Below are 25,429 nucleotides of genomic sequence, written 5' to 3' on the forward strand. Positions count from 1 at the left end.
TAAACGATAATTTAAAATTTATTCATTATAAGTAAAGGAAAGGATACATAATTAAATTTAACAAAAACACCATTTCCACAAAAAAGTTCAGATGGCATACAGTTTGAAATAGAAATATTTTCTGCAAATGAATTTAGACAAAGTAAATTATCTTTTGGCCCAGTGCTAAGCTATTGGTAATATTTGAGTAACAATGAATTTTGTTTAATAATGATTAAATATTAAAAACAAAATTACATGAAATGTTAAGAAGGGATACATTCATCATTAAAACAATTCAGTCTATTTACTATTACTCCAAAAATGGAGAATTTCATCTAAAAAAATTTGAGCTAGTTGGTATCGTCAAGGCATTAACTGGAACAATTTTAGTTCAGAAATTTGATAATTATAGAAAGCATTTTTTCCATTGTAGTGAAATGTTTAAAAAAAACATAATAATAATAATAATAAGCTTATATGCAAAAGTGAGACTTACATATCAACTTTAAAAACTGCACAGAACCTATTTTATTCATTTTTTCAGAGTCTCTTAAAATCTTTCTTCGGTATTTAAGAAATATACCACTGTCAAACAAATATTAACTTATTACTGACAATTCACTTGTTAAATATAATATAATTTCTGTGATTATGTATTTTTAAATACTCCTAGCAAATAAAATATTTCAATCACTAGCTTGATCTTAATTCAAAAACACTGATGTTAATTTGATCACAATATCAAAATCACTACCTTTGATAAAAAAGATTAGAATTTTCTCATCAAAAGTAAAATTCATTTGAGAATTTCTGGCAAAACTTTCAGAAGGAATACTTATGATTACACCAATTTTTAACAAAAATTATTCTTTTAATACAGAGCAATCTCATGCTAAAGAGAGTTAATCTGAATGGTAATATTTACAAAAGACATAATGAAATATGTATTTCAGACATGCCAGAAAAATAATTCAACAATAGATTTACATTAAAAATTCTTTATACCATAGTTAGGAATCCAAGAGCATTTGCTTTTTTTGTAAGACATTTTAAAATATTAATTTTAATAAACTATTCTAATGAAGTTTCCATTTGAATTTACCACACAGAGCTTTGCTCCATTCAACAATAATTAAAAGTAATTTTCTAGTAAATTTAGTAGGCCAACTGAATCCTCAAATTACAGAGATGAATTACCATATAGAGATTTATTTTTATAAATAAATAATAAATGTTCAAAATAATAGCCTCAAATTAACATTTTATTACTTATAGCAAGTTTTTAAATAGAAATTCATTTAAGCTCTTCACAGGATTCAAAATATATTTTGAGACATTACAGCAAATTTATTGCTTGAAATTTCTGACTTCATACTAGAAACTGCAACACTCCACACTTATAGCACTCTGAACGTGCTTTTTTCCCCTTCTTCCTTTTACGATTTCCATTTTGCAAAGTAGAGCTGTCCTTGTAAAATCTAAAGTATTGAAACATTTGAACTTCTTATGAGCTTTCAACCTGGATTCTTTGTAGAATTCCGCCATTTGGAAAAGAAGCAGCTAAGATTTTCAATGGCAACATCTGAAAATAATTTGAAGGAAAGAAACTTATTAAAGCTAAAAATTTCAGAAGCAGATTATGCATAGACTAGAAGAGAAACACGCTAATGTGACAATCAAAATCGTAAAAACAACCTTGTATTTAGCGTAAGTATTTTGAAACACTCAATCAATTTTGAGGGCAGCTAAAGGTCCATACTGAAATTAATGAGTTGGTTTCGCTTACTAAAGTCTCTCTAAGTCAAACCCACTTTGTTTTCCAAAATGCATATTTCTGTAAAGTTGAAGGATTGGCTATGGGTAATCCTCTCAGTCCGGTACTCGCTGACATTTATATGCACTATTTTGAGATGAAATTATTTGATAACTATCTTTTCGTCTTTAATAACTATCTTTTCTGATCTTATCTGATAAACTATCTTTTCGTCTTTGGATTCGGTATGTTGACGACACTTTCGCACTTTTTGATGGTTATAAAGAGGATTTATCCGAGATTCTATCTATTATGAATTCATTTGATCCAGCCATCCAATTCACTCTTGAAATTGAATCCAACAATTCCCTCCCCTTCCTTTATATTCTTATAATCCGCAATGAAACTGATTCTAGCACTACTGTGTACCGTAAACCCTTTGCAGTTTGTTTACCACCGCATGCCAAGTCATGCCACCATGTTAAGCAAACAATGGCTTCTTTTTACTATTATGTATTCCGCGCACATAAAGTTTGTTCCTCTGAATCTTTGCTTACCAATGAACTTGATTATTTGAGAGCAGTTGCGATTGACCGTGGATTTTCTCCCGTGATTATTGATAAATTTAACAAAAACACCATTTCCACAAAAAAGTTCAGATGGCATACAGTTTGAAATAGAAATATTTTCTGCAAATGAATTTAGACAAAGTAAATTATCTTTTGGCCCAGTGCTGAGCTATTGGTAATATTTGAGTAACAATGAATTTTGTTTAATAATGATTAAATACTAAAAACAAAATTACATGAAATGTTAAGAAGGGATACATTCATCATTAAAACAATTCAGTCTATTTACTATTACTCCAAAAATGGAGAATTTCATCTAAAAAAAATTTGAGCTAGTTGGTATCGTCAAGGCATTAACTGAAACAATTTTAGTTAAAAAATTTTCAGATTCCCATCAAAGAAGACATTCCACTGTTAGAAATAATATTAATGACCTTGTCGTGCTTCCATTTTATCTTCTGTTAGCTATAAAATTGCGCGGATTCTCCAGAAATTCAATTTTCAAGTCGGTTTCTCCCCTATTAATAAAATTCACCCTTATTCTTAAAGATTGCGTTTCTGTCTTGAATTCTTGGGGAATTTATAGTATATCGTGTCAATGTGGTTTAAGATATATTGCCCAAACAAAAAGAGTGTTGAAGTTTCGTATCAAGGAACATGAATCTTATGTCAGAAAAGGTGAAATTAACTAGTCTTCAATAGCGTATCATAGTTGGACATTTAACCATAATTTTGACTTTGGGTCTGCAAAAATTATCCAAAAGGCTTCTTCCATAGGTGAATTGGATTTTCTTGAGGCTTTTCATATTCAGTCTTTAGCATTTTTAGCATTTAAGATTTAGCATGTTTAGTTAATGATTTGAAGTTCAATCCAATCCTTCCTAATGCCTTTAAAATTCTACTATCTTAATTCAGTTATTTTTGCCAATAGATGGCATTACCTCCTCGCGTTTGGTACTACCAGAGTGTATAAAAATCCGTTCAGTGGTTGCTTTCCATTATTCGAAGTTCAGATTTTGAGCGTGAAGGTGCAGTTGCCCCTCGCTCCCTATTTTTAACTTTGCTAATTTTTCTTGTCCTCTGTGTTACATGTTTGATCAGATAGCCTGGCTCAGTAAAAGTAGGCTGCCAGTGTAACTCTGATTAAAAATCCGGTTATAACCGCGTGTTTCTGAGACTCCTTCCCTTTATTTTTATTCTTTCTATGTATTTCTTTCTCCTGATGAGGAGGGACCTTTCGCTGCCCTTGAAATCGATTGAGTGTTTCAATATACTTACACTAAATACAAGGTTGTTTTTACGATTTTGAGATTATGCATAGTTCTTCAGCCCAAAGATTTGATTTAATTTAATTTAAATTGAACAATATACATAATAAGGCAAACTGATTTCATTACCAATGGACTGGGCTATAGCAGTTGCATTATCTGGCAAATGATGACGAGATCCTATTAAAAGAGTGACTAGTGGGCAATCAGTTCTACCATTAGCTTGCTGTTGTACAAGGTAATTACAGCATTCTAGTATTTGGAAAAAATCCCTGCAAAAATAAGAACTAAAATTTAAATCTGAATATATTTAAAAGCAAATGCATGAAAATACTACAGGAATAACTCTCACTTCTTTAATGCTGTAGATTTTCTATATCTTTAATTCCATATAATCTTCAAATAATTAAGAATATAATATTGGATTTTAATGAAAGTTTTCCACCATCACAAATATTGTCTGTGCAAACAGTTCGCATTGGTGTGTTTAATTGTATTTTGTCAAATGATCTTTGGCATTTGAAAGAAAGAGACTTGCTTTAGAACATTGTGTTGCGAAAAACGTAAAAAAATATCGCTATCAAGTACAAGATAACAATATTTTTTTACGTTACGGTATATGAAATGGAACTATCATGCTACTAGATTAGAATCATAATTTACTTTCAGTTCTGTTGCAGAATGTCAAAGCTACAGAATGCCACCAAATCATGTGTACAGCTTTAGGTACTAATGTTGTATTATATTTTCTTTAATGCTGTAGATTTTCTATATCTTTATATAATTAATAATATAATATTGGGTTTTAATGAAAATTTCCCACAGACATATTTGTGCAGTAAGTAGCATATAAAAATGCTTACACTATATTAACTGTATTGATACAAAATTAATTTAAAATATCTACAATTCTAAATAATACACATCACTCTGCAAGTGTTGAAACTCTTTCCCTTGTCTCATTTGGAATCAACATGAAGTTATTAACAACAAAATAATTTTTAATCTTGAAGCCTCTGAATTCACTGGCATACTGAGTTTAAACAGAAAAGGAGAAAATCGTGAGAGTTCAAAAGACAAAGTAGGGGAAAAAACATGCATTATCACCCTAAGCAGTATTTACAAACAAAGAGTTTTACAATCAAAAATAGGTTTATTTAAATTTTATTCATCAAAATTATTTTCTATTGGGCCCTTAAAAATATTAAAAAAAAACATACCAAGCATCTTTATCTTTCTTCCTTGGATACTTCATTGGAACAAGACTAATTTTCTCCATTTGATGCTGTGCTCTTATGAATCTGAAATTGCAATTTTATTTAAAATATCTTATAATTCCACATTTTTTAAAAATTAATATATTTAAAAATGCAAACAGATTTAAAAAAATGTTTATTGCCTCTTACCTACATCCTTTACGCAATTCAGATTCTAACCAACGAATAGCTTCTCTAGCACCCATACTTTCTTTCTTTAATTGATCGAGATTTGCAATAACTAAAAGAAAAACAAACTTTTATATATTATTGCTGCATCTAATTCTTCTTTCACCAAAATCAAATACTTAAACTGATGTATTAATTTTTAGAGGATTTTGAGTTGAAAAAATATGAATTTATAATAAAATTTAGACATTATCTAGTTTTGAGAACCAGAATAGAAAATAATAATAAAGGTTAATTAAAATTTCACAGGTATTATGCATTTAAATGTAAGGAATAAAATAGTTATATGATCAAATGCATATAATCTAATTTCACAATGAGATGACTGCAAGGCCTTTACATAAGGCATGAAGCATTGACAACTATAGATGCAAGATATTGTTCAAAAATTACATACTGCTATGCACTATGAGTTTAAGTGGCCAGATGAAGATGAAACCTTGAATCTTTAGTACAGTTTTAAGCTAAAATAATTTTTAGAGATAAAGATGATAATCAAAAATAAGTGAAATTGTATCTAAGATAATACTGATCTCATTCTTAATGCAGGATAATTATCATAAATTCTAGAGTTCCTCACAAGCAATGGCTAACAATGACAATGAACAGCAGTTTAAATAGATTAATTAATCTGACAAATCAATTAATCTGACAGTCTTCAATTTATATCATAGGCCTAAAGAGACTATCATGTACATTTAAGGAAAAATGGTCTTTAGGTAAGGAAAATGGTCTTGTAGATGTATGCAAGTATATCTACAAGACTCTAAGACCCTCTTATAGTTTCTCCCCTGTTCTCCTCTGTTGTAGTTTGCAGAAATGCAAACTTAAAAAATATCAGGATAAAATCACCACATGTTACTAGCTTGGTCATAGAATTTGTCACTAAGGTCCAGTAGGCAATGATAATATAGGTCTCTAGTTAGTTCTTCTCATAGCATCCAACTTTTTATTTTATTAGAATTACAAGGGCATTACTTCAGAACGTTTTCAGGCCAGAAGAAATGCCTTAACATCAGTTGTGTATGTTATGTTCTTTGTACTTGGCACTGAATGTCAGGAATGCTATTTTCATAAAGCATAGAAACTGACAAATCTTAAATGCACTTCTTTGCAGTATCATATTTCATTAGATCCTTATTTGGATTTCATAAAAGCTGAATTCTTTTAACCTGCGACAATTTTGGAACATAGTAAAATTTCATATACTGTAAAAGCCCTTATTTTAGCGAGGCTTTAATTTTTGCGAGCCTATCGTAATCGCGAAAATTTAAGCCTTAAGGAATATCCCCCCCCCCGCCTCAAATAATAATAAAAAAACAGACATTTTTCATTTACCCAAAATTTAATGATTTATTGCACAGTTGCAAGGTTTTTCTTAACAACTTTCTTTCTTATAAATATTTTTTGAATAATATACAACTATATTTCTCATATATAAAACAATAAAATTAATAGAAGGCAGCTCATTCACTTACAAAATTATCTCATGTTTGGCTTCAATACCATTAAATACGCGCACAAGCCAAGAAGCGTGAATCGTTTTTAGTCGTGATATTCACAAGTCCACAGATTCTTTTTCCTCTAGAAATTGAAACTCATACCACTCAATAAACATACCACTCAATAAACTCATTCTTGAGCAAACGCCTTGAACTCGCCATTTAGACGGGAACAGGGGGATGAAATTTTCGAACGAAAGGAAGTTTCTTAAAATGCTTTATGCAAAAGATGTACTTTTGGAATTTTTCAACTTTCTCAACTTTATTTAGGTGCTTTTGAAAATTTTCAACTTTCGGATCTGTTTATATAAAATTTGTGAAATTTTCACCTCGCAGAATCACCGATATATTCATTTTCGTGAAAATAACGGCCCGTGAAAATAAGGGCCTTTACAGTATATGATAAATTATTCATACCAACATTCATTCTCACAAAAACTGCAAGATGCAACATACAGTGCTTGGTAAATAAAATGTAGTAGCACCAGTGGCGGCTCGTAATAAGCACTGTGGAACTGCAGCACCCCCCCTTTTCCACTTATTATTATTTTTAATATTTAATATAGTGGGCCTTTAGTCTTTAATTCTTTCTTTATACTTTTACAATACATAATCCTTAAGCTTAATGTCAATTGCCATCCCCTAATTTGTGAAAAAAGGACGAAATTCTTTGTTTGGAACTGCGCGCTTCACAGTTCCAGCAACGAGTTGTTTGGTTGTTCTACGTATGCGCGCACAGAAAGCAGCACCCGAGCTGGGTAGCGAGGAGAGCACTGTCGCTCTTGCAGTGCCGAAATTCTGGCATGCTGTTGGAAACGTGATTTCTTTTTAATCCGCATGTGTGGTATTCCTCCACAAAGTGGAATTTCATCGTACGGACCATAAACAGAGTTCATGAAAATTTGTAACCTTTAAAAAATTGCCTTGCTGAAATTCAATCAACATCAAATGCAGATCAAACTATTGCAAAAGCAAAAGGAATTTTAAAAAACCTATATGATGATAATTTCAAGTTTTGGTTAGAGCTTTTTTACCAGATGCCTCATGTTGAAATAATATACAACTAAATGCAATCCAGAGAAATTAGTGTGTTTAAGGTTAACGAATATATAACAAATTTTAAAATGCTATTTTAGAATTAAGAAACTCAAAGTACTGTAAGAATTTTCAAAGACACTGATGGCAGAAGCTAAGGAAATAATATGTGACTTTATACTATGAATTGATATAATGCACAGATATTTTTCCATTAAACACTTAGCAGCTGCTAAATTGTTAAACAAGAAATGCTTCGCTAGTTTTAGGCATGAACATTCTACAGAAGAAATAGTACTGACCACTGAAGCATATTTAATGATTGACAAAGAAAAATTTGAAACTGAACTAAAAGTATTCTATTGTAGGTCTGATGTCCATGAATACTGCAAATTAATTGAGCTACTGAAATTTATCTTCGAAAATAATCTAGATGATATTCTTAGTGAAATTACGAAACAGATAAAAATTCTCTTGAGAGTTCCCATGACTACACCAGAGGCAGAACGCTGCTTTTCAACATTTAAAAGAATGAAAAATTTTCTAAGAAGCACTAGGAATTCGAAAAGACTAAATTTCAATAAAGAAAAATTTTCTCAGTTGTCATCCAGAGATCAAGGAGAAAATTATTGATCTTTTCGCGCAAATTAAAACAAGAAGAATGGATTTCATTTTTAAATGACTAGACAAAGATTGAACTGTAACAATTTTGGTTAAAGTAATTAAGAAATGTTTAATTTTTTTTCTTGTAAGATTTCATGAAGTTTCAAAATAAATTTTCTATTTATGCATGTTTGTTTCCTTTTAGACAATTTTAAAACAAAGGAATGAGAGAGAGGGTTAAATTTTTTTTGGAACAGCACCCCCACTAATTTTAGCCACAAGCCGCCACTGAGTAGCACCACGCAAATAAAACAATATTATTTATAAAATAAAAGCTAAAATTTAAAAAAAAAAAAAAAAAATTACCAACTAATGGAACAATAATTATAAACCGTTTAGCACCAATCAACTGTTTTAGTGATGATAAATTATGGCATAAGACAGTAGTATCTACAACTAAATATGGAGACAGTTGAGGAGTTGAGCCACCTTCAACAAGCGTTTCTAAGTCATTTACTTCTGCCTGAAAATGAGAATGTAATTTAAAGAAAAATGTTTCAAGAGAGGAAAAAAAAGAAGGAAATAAAAGTTTTTAAAATTCATATTTTGATATTTCAATAATGTTTTCCAATTAAAAATGCATATATACCATGTCCACAAAAGTCATTATTTTGCAAAACATTGGTCGTAGACATATACTTTCAATTATAAAAATGTTTTAAATGATGGAAAGATTCATATTTTTTAATTTTTATAAAACAAGAAATCTAATTTTTTATGTTACCCTGGTTCTTATTATTATATTTAGGAAAATGTTATTATCAAAAATGAAATACAAGAAGTTTGAATCCTAGATGACAAAAACTGACTGAGATATTTATTTTCATTATCTCTGATTATTGATGTCATTTTTTTGAGTTTGCATTTAGGGATTAGTTAATAAATAAATTAGAATAATTTGTGGCTGATTTTTCCCTTTAAAGGCCACTAATGATATTCTTTTGCGATTTACTAGAGCTTTTAATGTATAATTTTCCTACATAGTATGCCAAAAAAGATTTCCACTACAAGTTTACCAAATACTAAAAATATGTTATTAGTATTTTTATGCAGTTTTATTACTTTAGAATTATTATCTAACAATTATACAAAAACAAAATTGTTAAACTGGAAATACAGTGCCTGCCGCTTAACTCATTGCTTAATATACTCAGCTACTTATTACGTTCAGACATATAACATACATTAATAGAAAAGATATAGCATACTAATCAATAAAAAAATCACAGTTTATTAAACTTCTCTTTGCCGCTTATAAAATTCAGATTGGCAAAAAACTGATATTTTAGAGCCAAAATATCCCACTAGTACCTATCAAAGCTTTTGATAGTTAACCCATTTAATGCACTGTATACTGTGGTTTTATTGTTCAGGTATAAAGTGCTTTCAATAAAACAGGCTTAACCTAAATTTTCCTATCCTCTGGTCCCTGTACCTGCAAGACAGTGTTTTCAGAGTTTTTGTCTGCACTGGACTTCACAAGAGCAGAATTAATGCTAACAAAAACAATCCTTTAAAGACACTGTAAATGAGTGAGGGATTCTCCTCGAATATCAGCTGACAGGAGGTGGAATTTTAATTGCTGTATCTAACCTCTTAAAAGTTTCCACATTTAAAATCTTCCTTTGGGATAGAGACATCATGTTTACAGACAGTTCGAAAAAGTTCATGAAATACTTTTTGGCATTATTGTACATTAACAGGCTTTGAATGGAAAGAAAGTGATAACTGTAGGGTGAAGAAAAAGTACAGAAAGCATTAGTTATTATGAAGAGGCAGACCATACAAATATACAAACGGCCACGTTTCCGCTGGCTAGAAACATTAGTTTTGAAATTTGAATAATCAGTGGAAGAATCTTTTTTTTTTATTTTTTTATTTGGGTTGTCTTTAACTTGTAACAAGTCCAAAATGTTAAGACTTAATCCTGAAATAAAAGGAAAAATTGTTAAAAAATTAATATGTCATTGGTAACCACAGCCAGAGTAAAACAGCTAAACTTGGGAGTTTTTCAAACAGCACTGTGCAATTTACATAAACAGGGAATTATAATTAATGACCAGCTAATAAAAAATGCAAGTATCTCAAAGCAGGTTACTGGGGGGAGGAACCCTGCTGAAGCTGTTTTTTTTAGAAAGATTTTAAGCTGTAAAACTAAAAAGTACTTCTAGTCCTACAGCTTTTTTTCCTAATTTGCTAAATACTAAAATATTTCGTATCAACTGAAAGATAGCTCGTATGTTGGAAAAAAAGAAATCCAATATCATCAGCAGAAACAGCATGATGAGAAGAAAGATGCAGATCATTAGGCAACTGGCAACTGGATACAATATGATTTACTTGGACTGCTCAATGAATAACATTCACATGAAATTTATAATTAGAGAAAAATGGACCACATTACAGAGAAAATTACCAGAACACACGCTAATATTTAAAATTGGAACCAGCAATTGGTTTAAAGAAAACGAAAAAATTAGTTGCAGTGCTATTAATGGGCAATATGGATCCAACCATTAAGAAGACAGCAATGGTTATGGATAAAAGGAAAAAATCTTGAAATTTGAAAGGAATCAAGAATTTACTTCCACAATAGCAACAAGAACTCATAGATGTCAAGTAATATTTTCAGATATTTCCTTTTGAAATGGGACAGCAAACTGAAAAATGAAAAGTAGCTTTACTAATTAGATAACTAACACCTCTGATCTCTTCCTGAAAAACATTAGTGTCGCTTCCTACAAATGCAGCTTCTAACATTCAGCCTTTAGTTCAGGGTATTATAAAAGCTTTTAAAAAGTGGTTAGAACAACATTAGCAGAATTGAAATTTTGTGAAAATGCAAGACTTTTGAGTTAGGTAAGCTGATATCTCTGCTAGAGGCCCTGCATGCTGCATGCAATGCAGGGGGTTAATTTCCTAAAATCAGTTAAAAACTGTTTTTGAAAATATGACTTTAGAGGAACTGCAAGCTATAGCTAAAGTTTGAGATACCAATGAGGGAATTTTTTTTTATAATATGCACCAATTCACAAATATATTGATACAATATATGCAGAAACTGACTATGTAAGTATCATTAAAAGAACTGCAGAAACTGACAATGCCAGTGACACACAAAAAAAAGTGATGATATGTTAACATCAATCAAACTTAGCAACACCAAACAGGGGTTTAGGTTCAGATGATCATATGATACTACAATAAAAAGTTTTAACTTTTCTGCCACGCATAAGAAATTTGATGAAACAAATTTTAAAAGCAATATCAAGTTAGATAAAAATTTTGGTATCATTTACTGTGCTATGCAACTGCCTCCATTCTATTTGTGGTCCACCACTGGCTGAGTGGTTAAGACTACTGAATGCTGGTAGTTTGACCTAGTCTTGGCTCAAATCCAGACAAATAGGCAGACTGCATTGTTGGTTTTTATGGTTTTTCCCATGTGTAATGTGAATACAAGCCTTGGCTTTGCCATATTCAAATAAACTAACCTTTATTTGTGCATACAGTCAGTTTCACTTAAAACCTCACTGCAGACATCCTTTGTGTGCTCTGCCTTACTCATTCACCCTGCTTGTATCTGGCTCACACTTTACAAAATATGCAAACCAGTTAACAAACTAAAAGTTCCATTATGTAAATTAAAATATTTAGAAATCAGGCATGCTTTGTGCTACAAAATTTTATCACTAAATGAAAATCCTGTTCTCCACTTCTGATGATATAACTGCTAAGCTGGCCACCCGAGCATGACAGGATTATTATTCCAACATTTTTCATGGAGCCTAAGAGAGAAAGTAACAAAATTTGTAAAAATTCCTCATAAACCCAGTAAAAAATATAGTATAATTCTGGAAAGGTACAGGAAGTTTAATATTGGGTCAACCCAAATGTTCAACAGTGTTTCAAATCAAAGCACATCCGATGTATGGAAATGTCTTACAACAGAGCAGAATATGCTTGCTTGAGTTTTGGCATCTGATTCTTTGCTGAAAAAAACAAAATAAAGAAGCTCCTTTTTTGAAACACCTCATTACTGGAGATCAGAAGTGGATTCTATTCAATAATGCTATAAGAAAGATAATGGGGTAATCCAAATAAACCTCTTTTAGCAACACAGAGAGAGGGCTTCATGCTGCCGAAAAGTGATCTGTGTTTGGTGGGAATACAAAAAAGTGCACTGCAATTGTAACCATATCAAATTATACATACATGCATGAAAAATACTGTTCCCATATTTCAATTTTAAGCATAAAAAGGTTAAAAACCACCCAGAAATGGCCTATATTTGATCTGTTGTCTTGAGCATGACAATGCTCAACCCCACATTTTGATGAATCTGAGATAAAAAAAAACTTATTGAGTATGACTAATTTTATGTATCATAACAGTTAGCAGTTTTTTATATTACTGTAGATAGGTTAACTGTACATTAACTTACCAAAAGTAGAATTTTGACACATTACTAAAAAGTGAAAAGCAGAATGATTTTTTTTTTTCTTTTTTTCTCCATTTAATTTTTGAAAGACAAGACAAAATTTATTGTTGGACAACTAATTCTGGATACACATATTTTTCTTAACACATTATCATGGGCGTGATATGCAACCCACAACTTTGTACGGCTTATCACATCTTCAGACAATGCTCAGCATACAGAGGCAAGTAACATATGCAAGCACAGCAAGAGAATGATCTGTGGTTGGATAAAAGATAGCTACAATGCTACATATTACATAAAATAGTATGATGCAGATTAATTGAGATGATGCACTTTAGATTCCTTTATTAAAAAGAGTTAGTATTTTTAAGGACAAGAAGAAGAAGTAACTGAATTAAAATGAGGAATAAAAAAGACTATTGCCAAATTAAAGTTAGTAATTTGCTTATATATATATCTGTGTGTGTGTGTGTGTATGTATATAACTATATACAGACCTTCAGCCATAAATGAGTCATGCTTCTCATTAACTGTTGTTTTTGTGTTTCAGTGTCATGATTAACCTACAAAATACAAAATATATTATGAAAGAACACAATAAACAAGATAATAAGATTACATTAATATATAAAAGTGTTTTTTGAAAAAAACTGACTGCAGGCCCGTTCCCTAAAAGTATTTATATTCTGAAGTAAATCTTAACTTAGTAGTTGTCATAAAATATCCAATTATTAACCTGCTCATAAAGTTTAATGATGGACAGCAATAAAATTACTTGAACAAGAAACTTTGAAGCATGAAAAATGGCAAAGATTTCAGTCATACATAACATCCAGATTTTAGTTATAAAGATTTCAGTCATATATACACCCAGATTTTAGTTATAAAGATTTCAGTCATATATACATCAGTAATTCTTAGTTTAATACATGCCAACAGATAGCAGCATTTTTTTTTTTTTTTTTTGGATTACAGAAACTGAATAATGCAACATTAAAATAATATACACCAAAACATAAATGATTTACTAAAATCATAAGCTCTGCCTTAATTTAACATGTTAAATTTTAAAATACAGCAAATGTTCAAAATTTTATGGATTACTTCACATTTTAATAAAAAAAAAATTCTGTCTAAAACTTGGAAGTACTGAAAGCCCTAACATAAAAATAACAAAATATTTGAAACAAGAATAATTCACACATTTCAAAACATTACATCATAAGGATTCTGGATAAGCAACTATTTTGCTACAGATACTCATGTTTAAGTATGCATAAGAGTATTACATAAAGTGTCTGCATAAAAATAAGAAATAATTTAATACTGTTCTTGTGATGAATGGCATGAAATTATACATACATATATTAATTTTTTCCCCTTCCTCTGCCCTTATGAAGAAGCAGGATCTGAAATTTAAGACAGTTTTATTCAAAATTTATGCCATTTTTTTGGGGGGGGGGGCTGATTTTACATTTTATGTTTCACTTCTAACATGATTATCTACGTATTCCAATGTCTAGAGTTTTGTTATGTCATTCATTGCCCTATACAGCCACGATTTCTAAATATTAAGGGGGGGGAAGATATAATTATGGCAGGTTCTTAATTAGACGTTAAAGATTATGAGTAGGAAACGACAATTTTGATAAAAAAATTTGAGGATTTATTTAATTTACTTAAACGCTATTTTACGCTTAATTGACTTTCTTATTGCCCTTGCTTTCAACTCGCACTTTCTTGCCAGCATGCAAATAGTCTAGCACGTGTATATTCCAATGAGGTAGAAAGAATTTAGTATTTAAGGTTAGGTTTTGGAAGGCGAAATCAGAGTGGGTTCTATCTGCCTGAAGGCCACATTGTTATCTTTGAATTTCTAGTGATTAGATTTCTGTGGCATTGATCTTCCTTGCCAATAGGTTTATTTAAACAGACTTTCTGAGTCAAAGCCAGCTTGCCCAATATTTAAAACGAGAACCTTTTAATCTAATTTAAATTCATTTAATTTTAAGTTATCATTACCTTTTGAGTTAAGCAAAAAGTTTTGGTGTTTGTATGATTATTTGCTGGTGCCATCTATGAACTTTATTTGAGTTAATAAATGGTTCTTTACACCCTTTTCCTGACTTTATCATATTTTAAACTTGGGGATTATTCTCTTTTAAATTTGGGGATTATTCTCTAATCAGTTTTCTAATGTCAAGCTTAGTTTACAATAGCAAAGCATGTGAGATGTTATAAACAGACATGGCATTTAATCCCTTAACTGCCGCAGATAACGTACAAGATTCATTTCCCAGTGCCACGGTTTTTCACACAGGCGCGTGTAGTTATACAATGTATTAGGGGAAAAATAAATGCAAGTTTTACTTTCTAAAAACTGTTTACTTTCACAAAATAAAGAATAAAAGAAAAAAACGAATGCACAAAATTTAATGTTTTGAGTACAAGTATAATAAAATGACGTAAGTATAATAAAAATTATGTTTTTATAATAAAAAAATCCCTAAAATGGAGTTTCGATCAATTCATTTTTAGACCAGTCAAGTGTAATATCAGGTTTCAGTGTTACACCTTGTGAAATCAGTATGCCTCAAAAAGCATATATCTCTTCTGAACTGGTTGAATGCACGATTTTGTTATTGATTTTTCATTTGCAAGGTGTTGGGTCATATACTCATCTACAAAACGGTTAGTTTCAGTAAAAATATGAAGCACGAGCAGTTCATCAAAAAATATAAATGGGTTTGAAACATCCATTATATCTGTCTTTATTCCCGGAACCTACTACAAAAAGTAAACGAAAACGGAGGATACAGAATTAAAAAAAATACGTTTTACTCAAACAACACCAGCGAATACCGCGCAGTCATTACTTTCACCGCTTTAGACATACCCCTCTCTCCAATTTCTCCCCACACTTCTCTGAAATAGTATCCTTCTTCGCATACTTTGTCAAGGTCATTGTGGTGTTGCATTCCAAAGCTTTGCGAATAATTTTACGGGTAGCAGTGCGAAGCAAATGACAGTATTTTTAAAGGGGCCGGGGCAGTTAACGCATTGGCTGAGCAAGGCGTATATATATGCCCGTTACAGTTAAGGGGTTAATACTTATTTGATGATTAGGATTGATTATCAGATGATTTTTACAACTATATCATTTTACAACTTTCTCATTTGTATATTTAATAATAATAATAATAAACAAAAAAAGAAAACTGTTTTTGTGTTCTTTACGATTACATAAAGTACAAGCTGAATAAAATACATTTATATTAGAATTCATAAATTAGATACGACAGTCCATTAAAAATCCACATAATATTCAATTTGTGTGACACCATATGAATACTGCTACAAGTATATCTTTTTCACATTTTTACTTTAAAATACAAATAATACTTACTGTTTTGTTATTGCTAAATTCTTTATTTGATTCCTTTACTTTACTGCATAAATTAAAATAATATTTCTTCTTTTCAACATCAAAATCAACTGATGATTCTGAAGCTCGAGTTAAACATTTCCCAAAAGACAGTAAGCACTGCAGCCTCAGGAAAATCTAGTAAATTACAAGTTATTAAAAGTGACTACGAATTGGAAGATGCTAACATAAAACATAATCTAATTATTCTGTAGCATAAACAAACAAAATTTTTTTAAAAAGAGAGAGAGAGAAAGATGACTTTTTTTTTAATTCTTTATTTTTTAGCCATTTATTTGCTATTTTATGTTGAAAAATAATAATGGAGTTTTGAGCATACTCTTCTAAATAATACAAATAACACCATTTATATATTGCCAAATGCTATTTACTCATCAACGAAAACACATATGTCCAAAAAATAAATTAAAAACAATTCTTCCATCATATGAAGCAAAAATAAAAAATAATACATGAAACCTTTCATATTTTAACAAAACAATTATTTATAAGAAAATGTGTACTTCTGGCACACAGGCTAAGAAACTAAATTTTAAAAGCATATGCTTTGGTATAAATTTACTGCATAAAAATTTTAAGAAGAAAACTACAAAAGGTATAGATTTCCAGCAGAGTTTAATTAAATAATTTTCATTATATTATGCTTAATTAAGTAATTAGTTAGAAATTTACACTAACTACATAAAACTGATGGTACATTTTTATTAATGAGGTGGCAGTTGCCAAATGTAGCACCTTGCTTACATCATATTGTGAACAGCCATGCTATGTTTAATGTACCCAATGCCAAGACTTTGTGAGATGCCAAGTTTATGCAATTCTCTGATTTTTTAAGCAGACACAGATCAATGTAACTGAACACAGTTCTCCTATGTACACAATGATCTGTTTTTGCTTGGGCAAAAATACAGAATTGGATAAATTTGGCATAGTACACATTAAAAATTATATTCCCTCGCCCCATCAACAGGCACTTAGCCGACTTAGGCTTGGCCATCACTATGGCTCGAAGTGGTGGCCACTTTACTGTGGAAGCACCTAAGTGGGCCTATGAAGGGACACCATTACCTCCCACGAATGGACACACAGTTACAGACATGCCTTATTCGGGATTTGAAACCGATATTGCAGCAGACTTCCCTAACCACTATATCGTCTGGGTGGCTTAAATATTATATGTTATATAATACTTGATTGTTACTACAAGTAATTTTTTTCCTATGAAGCTTTAAGTATCATTAAGATTGCTGCCATTTGGTTAGATTCTGCACCAACATTTATGTTTGGTACTAAGTGGCACCTTGTTAACAGAGAAGTACCAAACTGATTTAACTAGAGTGTTTATGATAAAAATCTGAAAGGTCTCACATTTTAATGGATGCTAAAAGGGGTTTGTTAAGGTTTTTGCGCTCTTTCTGAATGTGCAGCCTACCAGTCTGCTGTTGCATGACACCTGCTAACCAACCTTTCCCCCCTTTTCTTTTTTTCTTTTTCTTTTTTTTGATGGGGAAGGCCTTTTAAATTTAAATTATTAAGCATCATTTTCTTCACACTTATACAATTACCATAAAAGCAGCATAGCAGTATGCATTTAGAATTCCTAATGCAGCGTTAAGTGTTGGCATATTTTTCTGTCCTTTCTCAGTTCATCATATTTAGATTTCTAATTAAGCCGGCTTTACAAAACCTTTTTTGTCCGTTTTATTTTTAACATTTGGTATGTTTATTTTATTTATTAAATATCACATTCTTGGCACTTAGGCTACATTAGATTCGATTCAACAGCAAAATCACAAAATATTTAAAAACAGCACAACTTTAGAATTTCTGACAAACCATCTCATGCAATGGAGATAAAAATGTTTTATTCTGTACAGTGTTGCCATTCCTCGCTTTGAAATCATTGACTTTGTTAATAACAAATTCATTAAAGTTTTACAAAATATGAAACAGATAATAAAACAAATTCAAAATTTGGGCTTCCAGGTACCATGTTCAGATGGATGTTTCACGTTCAGGTCCCTGGTTCAGGTTCCACATAAAAAAAAAAAAAAAAAAAAAAAAAAAAAAAAAAAGAGGCTCTAGGTAATTTTTTTTTTTTTTTACAATGCAAGAAATATGCATACATTCATGCAGATTCATTATTTAATGTCTTTACATACAGAGTGATAATATTTGATGGCAATAATTTGAATTGTGATACGTTGTTTGTGATTCAACACAAAATACCATTCCAAGAATAATATCCCACTCATAACTAACATACCTTTTCGGTTAATATATTGTTTGAATTCTAATAAGTGATATTCATTGTTTTATCCATTAAATTTTAAGTTTTGATTGCATATAAAATTCTTCATTTTTTTAAGATTTAAGTTATAATCTTAGTAATACTATATAATCATAAAACTTAAAGTGGTTACATAGCACAATTACTGGATATACAGGCATTTACTAATAACAAGTAAATAATTTGGATGCCAATAAATCAATCGATAAATTTTTGGATGTATTAAGAAATAACAGCAAATACTGTCAAAAGTCATTAATTCGGACACCCATAATCTGGAATGATCTATAATCCGGACCTCAAAGCTACAAACTAGGCGTTTAGGCATGCAAGTAAGACCTTTACGGCTGCAAATATGTGTGTGCGCATGCGCATAATACGTTTATGCATGCGTGTTTAATGTATAACGGACAGTATAAACTAAGCTAAAATTATCTAATTCAGTTAATGTTGCAGATTGCGTTGTTCCTTAATCTTCGAATTGGATCCAGCTTATTATTTTTTGCAGACTGTTAGAGCAATTTTATAAAAGGAAGCTTGAACTTTTGATTATGTCAAATAGAATTTCCAATATAAATTTACTAATATGTAAAGGATCTACAAAGCGAAAGTATGTTTCAAAGTCCATTAAACAAAAAGTAGAATTGCTGCAAAAAATGGATAAAGGCATATCCTTTGTTTCTCTAACCATTCCGAAATCTGTTTATCAATTTCACGCGCAATGAATTGGAAGTTGATCTGTCAGCACTATCCTTATCTTCAGGGCAGATGTTTTTATTTTAGTTGGCTTATAATTCCTTACTAAACATAGTATTTCATCTCGATGTACTCCGTCTTTGATATGGTTTAAATCAAATTCCTCATCCAGGGTTTGTATACATTTCCTTACATGAAAATTAAGGACTTTTAAGGACCATCAAAGAAAAAATTAAGGACCTATCAGCAAACAAAAAAAATGAATAGAATAAAGCAATTATCCATACAACCAACTTCATGCTTGTAATTTCACTTTAAGAAACTAACAGAAGTGTGTATTATGCACTATTATTAAATTCAATTTAATACTTACCATAAAACAATTTTGAAAATTAAACTAACTCCCTACAAGTTATGAAGTAGATAACATTAAATTAGGAACATAATTTCTTGAAAAACATGTATAAGTGTATTTTACACTAATAACAGTGACTATTTTAGAGATTTACATGATTATTATTTAACTTATTTGATATTTATTTAAACACAGTCAACTACTATTATAATCACAATGTAAGAATATTTTGCAGAATAAAATAACTGATTTGTAAACATACAATTTATTTCCTTGGTTTTTTGAAAGATACTAGAATAATAAACTGTACAATAAAAGATACAAAACATTTGTGCTTTTTTAAAATCTGAAATCTTTTCAGCTATTTTAACATCTAATTTATTTATGTCTATTTCCTGTTAACTATTCTTCATTTGCTTTGATAAACAAATCAATGTTCCTGCTGGTCTCAGCTTCATCTGCTAAAGCATCTACTGCTTCATTAATATCTTTAATGTCCCTTTGAAGAAATTTTTTCTTCTGCTTCATATAATCAATTTTTTCCTCAATAATATTTCTTTTCCTCTTTGAATTTTCAGATTTAGTTAAAGATTTTTGTTCTTCTAAATAACGAACTCCACTTCTTGCAGAAGCTGCTGCTGATCTCATTTCTTTATTAATTTCAATATTAAGAACACCTCCAGAAAATTTTATGTAATCAAATACTGTGCATTGAAAAATGTATGATGAGTCACTTAAATTTTCAATTTCAATTGCTTTATTTACAGAGAAGCCCCTTTCCACAGAGGCCTGTTCATGTGACAAGATAAGAATACTTGTCACAGTGAATACTTGAATAGTGAAAATATACATTTTTTACTATATATATATATATAAAATTTATTTCCTAAACAATATTGATTAATTATTATATTATCTCCTAAGTTTAATTAAAGTAGAATTATTTTAAAAGAGTTAATCCACACAGGTAAGTTATATTTTGAAAGATGTATATATATATATATATATATATATAGTACAAAGTCCGAGATTCGGACATCCAATATCTGGAATGACCTAAAATCCGAACCTTAAAGCCATCACCAACCAAATTTTTAGGGCTTTTTTGAAGGGAAGGGGTATGCTTTACGCACGCACATTAGATTTTTTTTCCTCCTCATAAAAAAACATGCTGGAAATCCCGATTCTTAATCTCAGTTTGGCGCTAAATATCTCATTATTGAAGAAATAATTATTTTAGCATAAATTTGTGTGATTAGTAACTTGACTCCATAACTGCACATCTGCTTGGCATAATCTCAAACTGAAACATTTGTTAATTTTACACCAACTAATATTTTATATCCTTGATGCCGAAATCGTGAATCATTATTTATTGTATTTTGCTTTCATCACCACATGTTTATCAACGGATGATAAACATGCTTGATGAAGCCACAGTTTATTGAAAATGCATTTTCCAGATATCTCGTTCCTATTGGCGTCGGAAGGGTTGTGGCCTTCCAGGTTGGGATTGCTCTAATTTTGGCAAATATTTTCAGAATCCCCCCCCTTTTTTTTCTCGAGCACCTTCATCATCACTTTCGCCTCTTAAAGAACTTCCGGCTTCACGCTTTCGTCACAATCTGCCTAAATTTATGGATAATACCTGTTTCGAAAGATTGAGTGAATAGCCAATCAAACACCGGTACTTTCGTTCGGGTAGCTAATTGTTTTTTTTTTATCGTTTGCAATGCAAATCCGCCAACAGATTGGTTAAGAGCCGTGTAAATTTAATACCATATTCATGAGAAATCGTAATTCACACTTAGAAAGGCAATCATTAGAAATGATAAGAAATGTCAAATGAGCAAAATTAAGGACCGTTTATTCATTTTGGCTAAAATTAAGGACTTTTAAGGACCGTACGGAACCCTGTCGTCATTATAATTCGCTTCCGATAGTGAAGAAAGTGAGAAGTTATTGAAACGAAAAAATTCGATTGACAAATTAGTCGGTATTCTCGACACAGCAATTATAGGACTTGAACATCAGAACTTTGTAACTGAACAAGAAATTATGCCTGTTTAAAGAATTAAAGAGAAAGTATTATCACATAAAACGAAGCAACTTAAACAACTTACATTAAAAGAAATGTTTAATAAAGTAAACAAATAAATATTAAGCTATTTTTTTTAAATTTTGATACCCTTTAGATCATAATTGTTCTTTATTTCATAAATTATGGTTTCATATTTTTAATTTTATAATTTCTGCATGCCATCTTACCAGATTTAAACTGATGATCTATAATCCGGAATCGCCGAAGTCCCGACGAGTCCGGATTAACGACTTTTGACTGTATATTTTAATATTTGATTAAACTTAAATACTTACTTTATATGAAAATTAACATTTATGCTAAAAACCTGTTTATGTAAAATGCTTACATACACCAGCATGAACAGGCAAACTTATTTATGCTCTTCCCACCTACAAAAATTATGTTTGCCATTATGCCTTTCTAAAATTGTAAGCATATGAACAAAATCCTTATAACATGGAAATATGTTAAGCTAATTTGCTGTTTTTTTTTATTATTATTTATTTACCTTTTAAAACACTTTTTTACAATCAGTTATTTTTTTCCGGGGGGGGGGGGTTGTCTGATTGGTTGAACGTTCGAGGATCATGTCTCCAGCTGGAACATTTTCGGAAAAGTTTTTAAATGTTGCTCGTAGCCGGGACATGTTCCTCCTAGCTAGACAAAACATTTCTCGGAAGCCTCCCGCTTAAAGCAGTGCTACTAGAATCTTGTTTCTCGGAATTGTACCACGTAGCCACCTGCGTCCCTAGAAGTGATAGCCTCTTTATGTTATACCTCTTGCAATAGAACCAACCCCAGAAACCCCTCACAGTATTTTACTATTAAAGGTGTCGGGATATTTGTCCAACAAAAAACGTCTAGACTGTGTTGTAGACAGTGGTGCCACCATATCAATAATTTCTTCCAAAACAGCTAGACAATTGCACTTAAAAGTACAAAGAATTAGATCATTTTCAGTAACCCAAACTAAGGGACAAATAATCTTCAACAAAATATGTTGCAATTAAAATAAAATTGGACAAATTAGTAACCAAATTACCTTGTTTGTTCTTGATAATAATTTGAATTATGTAATTTTAGGACTTAATGAATGCAAATTATTTGAGTTGAATATTGATTGTACTAATTTAAAAATTAAACAGAGATCTATTGTACTTAATGATGACTGCCATGTTGACAGCTGGCCCATATCTTTACACCTCCAACTTCAAGGTGTTACAACAAATGTTTATCCATGTGTTAATAATGATGATAATGTAAGAAATTTTCCAACCTGTAAATCTCTGACTACAAATCCAAAGGAATCAGTTTCTCAGTCAAACATTTATGTGAAAAATGCTGTTTCTAATACTGTCGATAACAAAGAGTATAACTTGGAGAAATTGTTAAATGATTATTCATCTGTGTTTTCTAAAAATAAGTATGATGTAGGAAAAATTAATATTGAACCTCAACGAATTAATTTAAATTCTGATTTGCCTGTATCATTAAGACCTTATAGAACATCCCCTATGGAAGAAGAGGAAATTAAGACCCAAATTGATCAATTATTACAAGCAGGTATAATTAAACAAAGTTGTAGCCCATATTCGTCCCCCGTGACTTTAGTACTTAAACGTGAGGAAGGTAAGAAAACTAGATTGTGTATAGATTATCGAAAATTGAATTCCCTGGCTAAAAACAGATACAAATCCTCTTCTTCACATTGACACTTTGTTAGACAAATTAAGTAAAGCAAAAGTATTTTCTACAATTGATTTGAGATTTGGTTTCTGGCGTATCCCTATTCACCCTGCAGATACTGAGAAATTAGCTTTTTGCACGAATTTTGGCTTAGTCGAATAGTTAAGACTCCCTTTTGGTTTCAAAAAATGCTCCTGCAATTTTTAACAGAACAATTAGATGAATATTAACAAAAAATAAAATTAATTTTGCTTGCAGTTACTTTAATGATATAATCGTTTACTCTTCCTCTGAGAAGGCACATTTAAAAATTTTATTTGAAGTGTTTAAAGAGGAGCATATTAAATTGAATCAAAACAATTGTGTGTTCACCAGAGACAAAATCACATTTCTTGGCTATGAAATAAAAAATGGTAGAATAATTTCTGATAACCATAATAGAGAAGTTATTAAGAAACTTAAAAATCCCAGTAATACCAAAGAGTTACAAAGAGTTTTGGGAAGTGTGAATGTCGAACATAGATTCATTCTGAATTATGCAACTATTAGAGCTCCATTAAATAGACTGTTGAAAAAAGATATCAAGTGGGAATGGGATGACCAATGTCAGAAAGCTTTCGACGAATTGAAAAAATTACTGATTTCCAAACCTGTTTTACAATTGCATGATTCTAGCAGGCCATGTCATATTTTTGTTCACGCTTCTCAAACTGCTGTTGGAGCTGTTTTGAAACAACCAGATGAAAATGACCTTCACCCTGTAACATATCATTCCCGAACTTTAAGAAATTATGAGAAAAATATATGATTACGGAGTTAGAGTGTTTGGCCATAGTAGATGCCCTAGACAATTTCTATTACTATCTTCATGGACAAAAATTTGTTATATATACTGACTATGTCACCCTCATTTGGCTAAAAAATTTTAAAAAATTTAAATGGTAGACTCTTCTATTGGTCACTCAAACTAAGTATGTTCAATTATGAAGTAAAATATCAAAGGAGATCTACAAATATTGAAGCTGACATGCTTTCTAGACATCCTATTTCACAGCCCCTCCAACATTGTGTACATTTACTTGATAGAAATGAAATAATCCAATAACAAAAAACTGATAATGTCTGTGGAAAAAATTACCAAGAGATAAATGATATGATGGTAATTAAGAAAAAGAATTTTTATAAAATTGTAGTACCTAAATCTTTAAGATTAAAATTGTTGAATAAAACCCATGAAAATTTTGGTCACCCGGGAGTTCAAATTATGCTTATCTTAATTATCCCTCAATATTACTGGCCTTATATTAGTGAATATTGGAAATTTTGTTAAACATTGTCATACTTGTCAACTTAATAAAAAGAAAAAACAGAAAAAATTTGGTCTTATGCGAGACGTACCCCCAACCGACAAACCTTTCGAATGTCTCTCTATTGACACTGTGGGAGGATTTAATTATTATAATTCTACAGAAAAATATTTACATATTGTTATTGACCATGCATAAAGATATGTCTGGGTTTTTCCCTCTAAAAGTATAACTTCAGAAACCTATGCCAATTGTCTAAAACACATATTTCAAATACAAGTTCCAGGAAAAATTCTGAGTGACAGGAATGCAGCCTTCACTTCCTCCAGATTCAAAAAATTTCTTAAAAAGCATAATGTTAAACAAATTTCCAGACAAATGGTAAAGTAGAAAGAGTAAATCAATCAATAGTAAGTCGACTAAAATGTAAAGTAAATTCTTCTTCTAAAAACATACCATGGACTAAAGTGCTAGAGCAAGTTGTTATCGAATATAACAACTCCCCTCATACGGTAACTAAGTTCACCCCAGCATACTTACTATTTGGTAACCTCCCTTTTGAATCTCCAGTTGATCAAAATACACACCCTTCCTTGAAGGAAGTAAGGGCTTTAGCAAAGAAAACTATAGAATACCACCAAAAGAATAAAACTAGATATGACACCAGATTTGTAGAATCTAAATTTCAAACTGGAAATTTTGTCCTTTACGAGGAATTCGAATACCGAAATACTAGAAAATTGACCTCACCCTATTCAGGTCCTTATCAGATTGTGAATCTGATAAGGGCCTGATTCTGATAATATCTGAAGTTAATTATGAAATCGACAGGGAAAATTTTCACACCAAGAAACCAATTGAGATTGTATATGCGTCAAAATTAAGGTTCTATTATCCACCCGAGAA

General features: G+C 30.8%; 1 protein-coding gene across 2 annotated transcripts in view; it reads right to left on the reverse strand.

Moving 5' to 3' along the window:
• Positions 1-25,429, reverse strand: part of Smg5 (Smg5 nonsense mediated mRNA decay factor) — a 150,301-nt gene continuing 124,872 nt past the window's right edge. Inside the window, exons 18-24 of one of the 2 annotated variants that reach the window (XM_035366452.2) lie at positions 16,068-16,223; positions 13,159-13,224; positions 8,524-8,680; positions 4,979-5,069; positions 4,793-4,873; positions 3,702-3,844; positions 1-1,564 (exon numbers count right to left, since the gene is read on the reverse strand). In XM_035366452.2, the coding sequence (XP_035222343.1) occupies positions 1,497-1,564; positions 3,702-3,844; positions 4,793-4,873; positions 4,979-5,069; positions 8,524-8,680; positions 13,159-13,224; positions 16,068-16,223 (762 nt within the window). In that variant the 3' untranslated portion in view covers positions 1-1,496. Of the gene's footprint in view, positions 1,565-3,701; positions 3,845-4,792; positions 4,874-4,978; positions 5,070-8,523; positions 8,681-13,158; positions 13,225-16,067; positions 16,224-25,429 lie in introns of those variants that run through there. The other variant, XR_015040860.1, reaches the window with a different exon arrangement.

The sequence above is a fragment of the Stegodyphus dumicola genome, chromosome 4 (genome assembly GCF_044657685.1).
Source record: "Stegodyphus dumicola isolate Sdum_Otavi_A_Nest chromosome 4, ASM4465768v1".
Lineage (NCBI taxonomy): Eukaryota > Metazoa > Arthropoda > Arachnida > Araneae > Eresidae > Stegodyphus > Stegodyphus dumicola.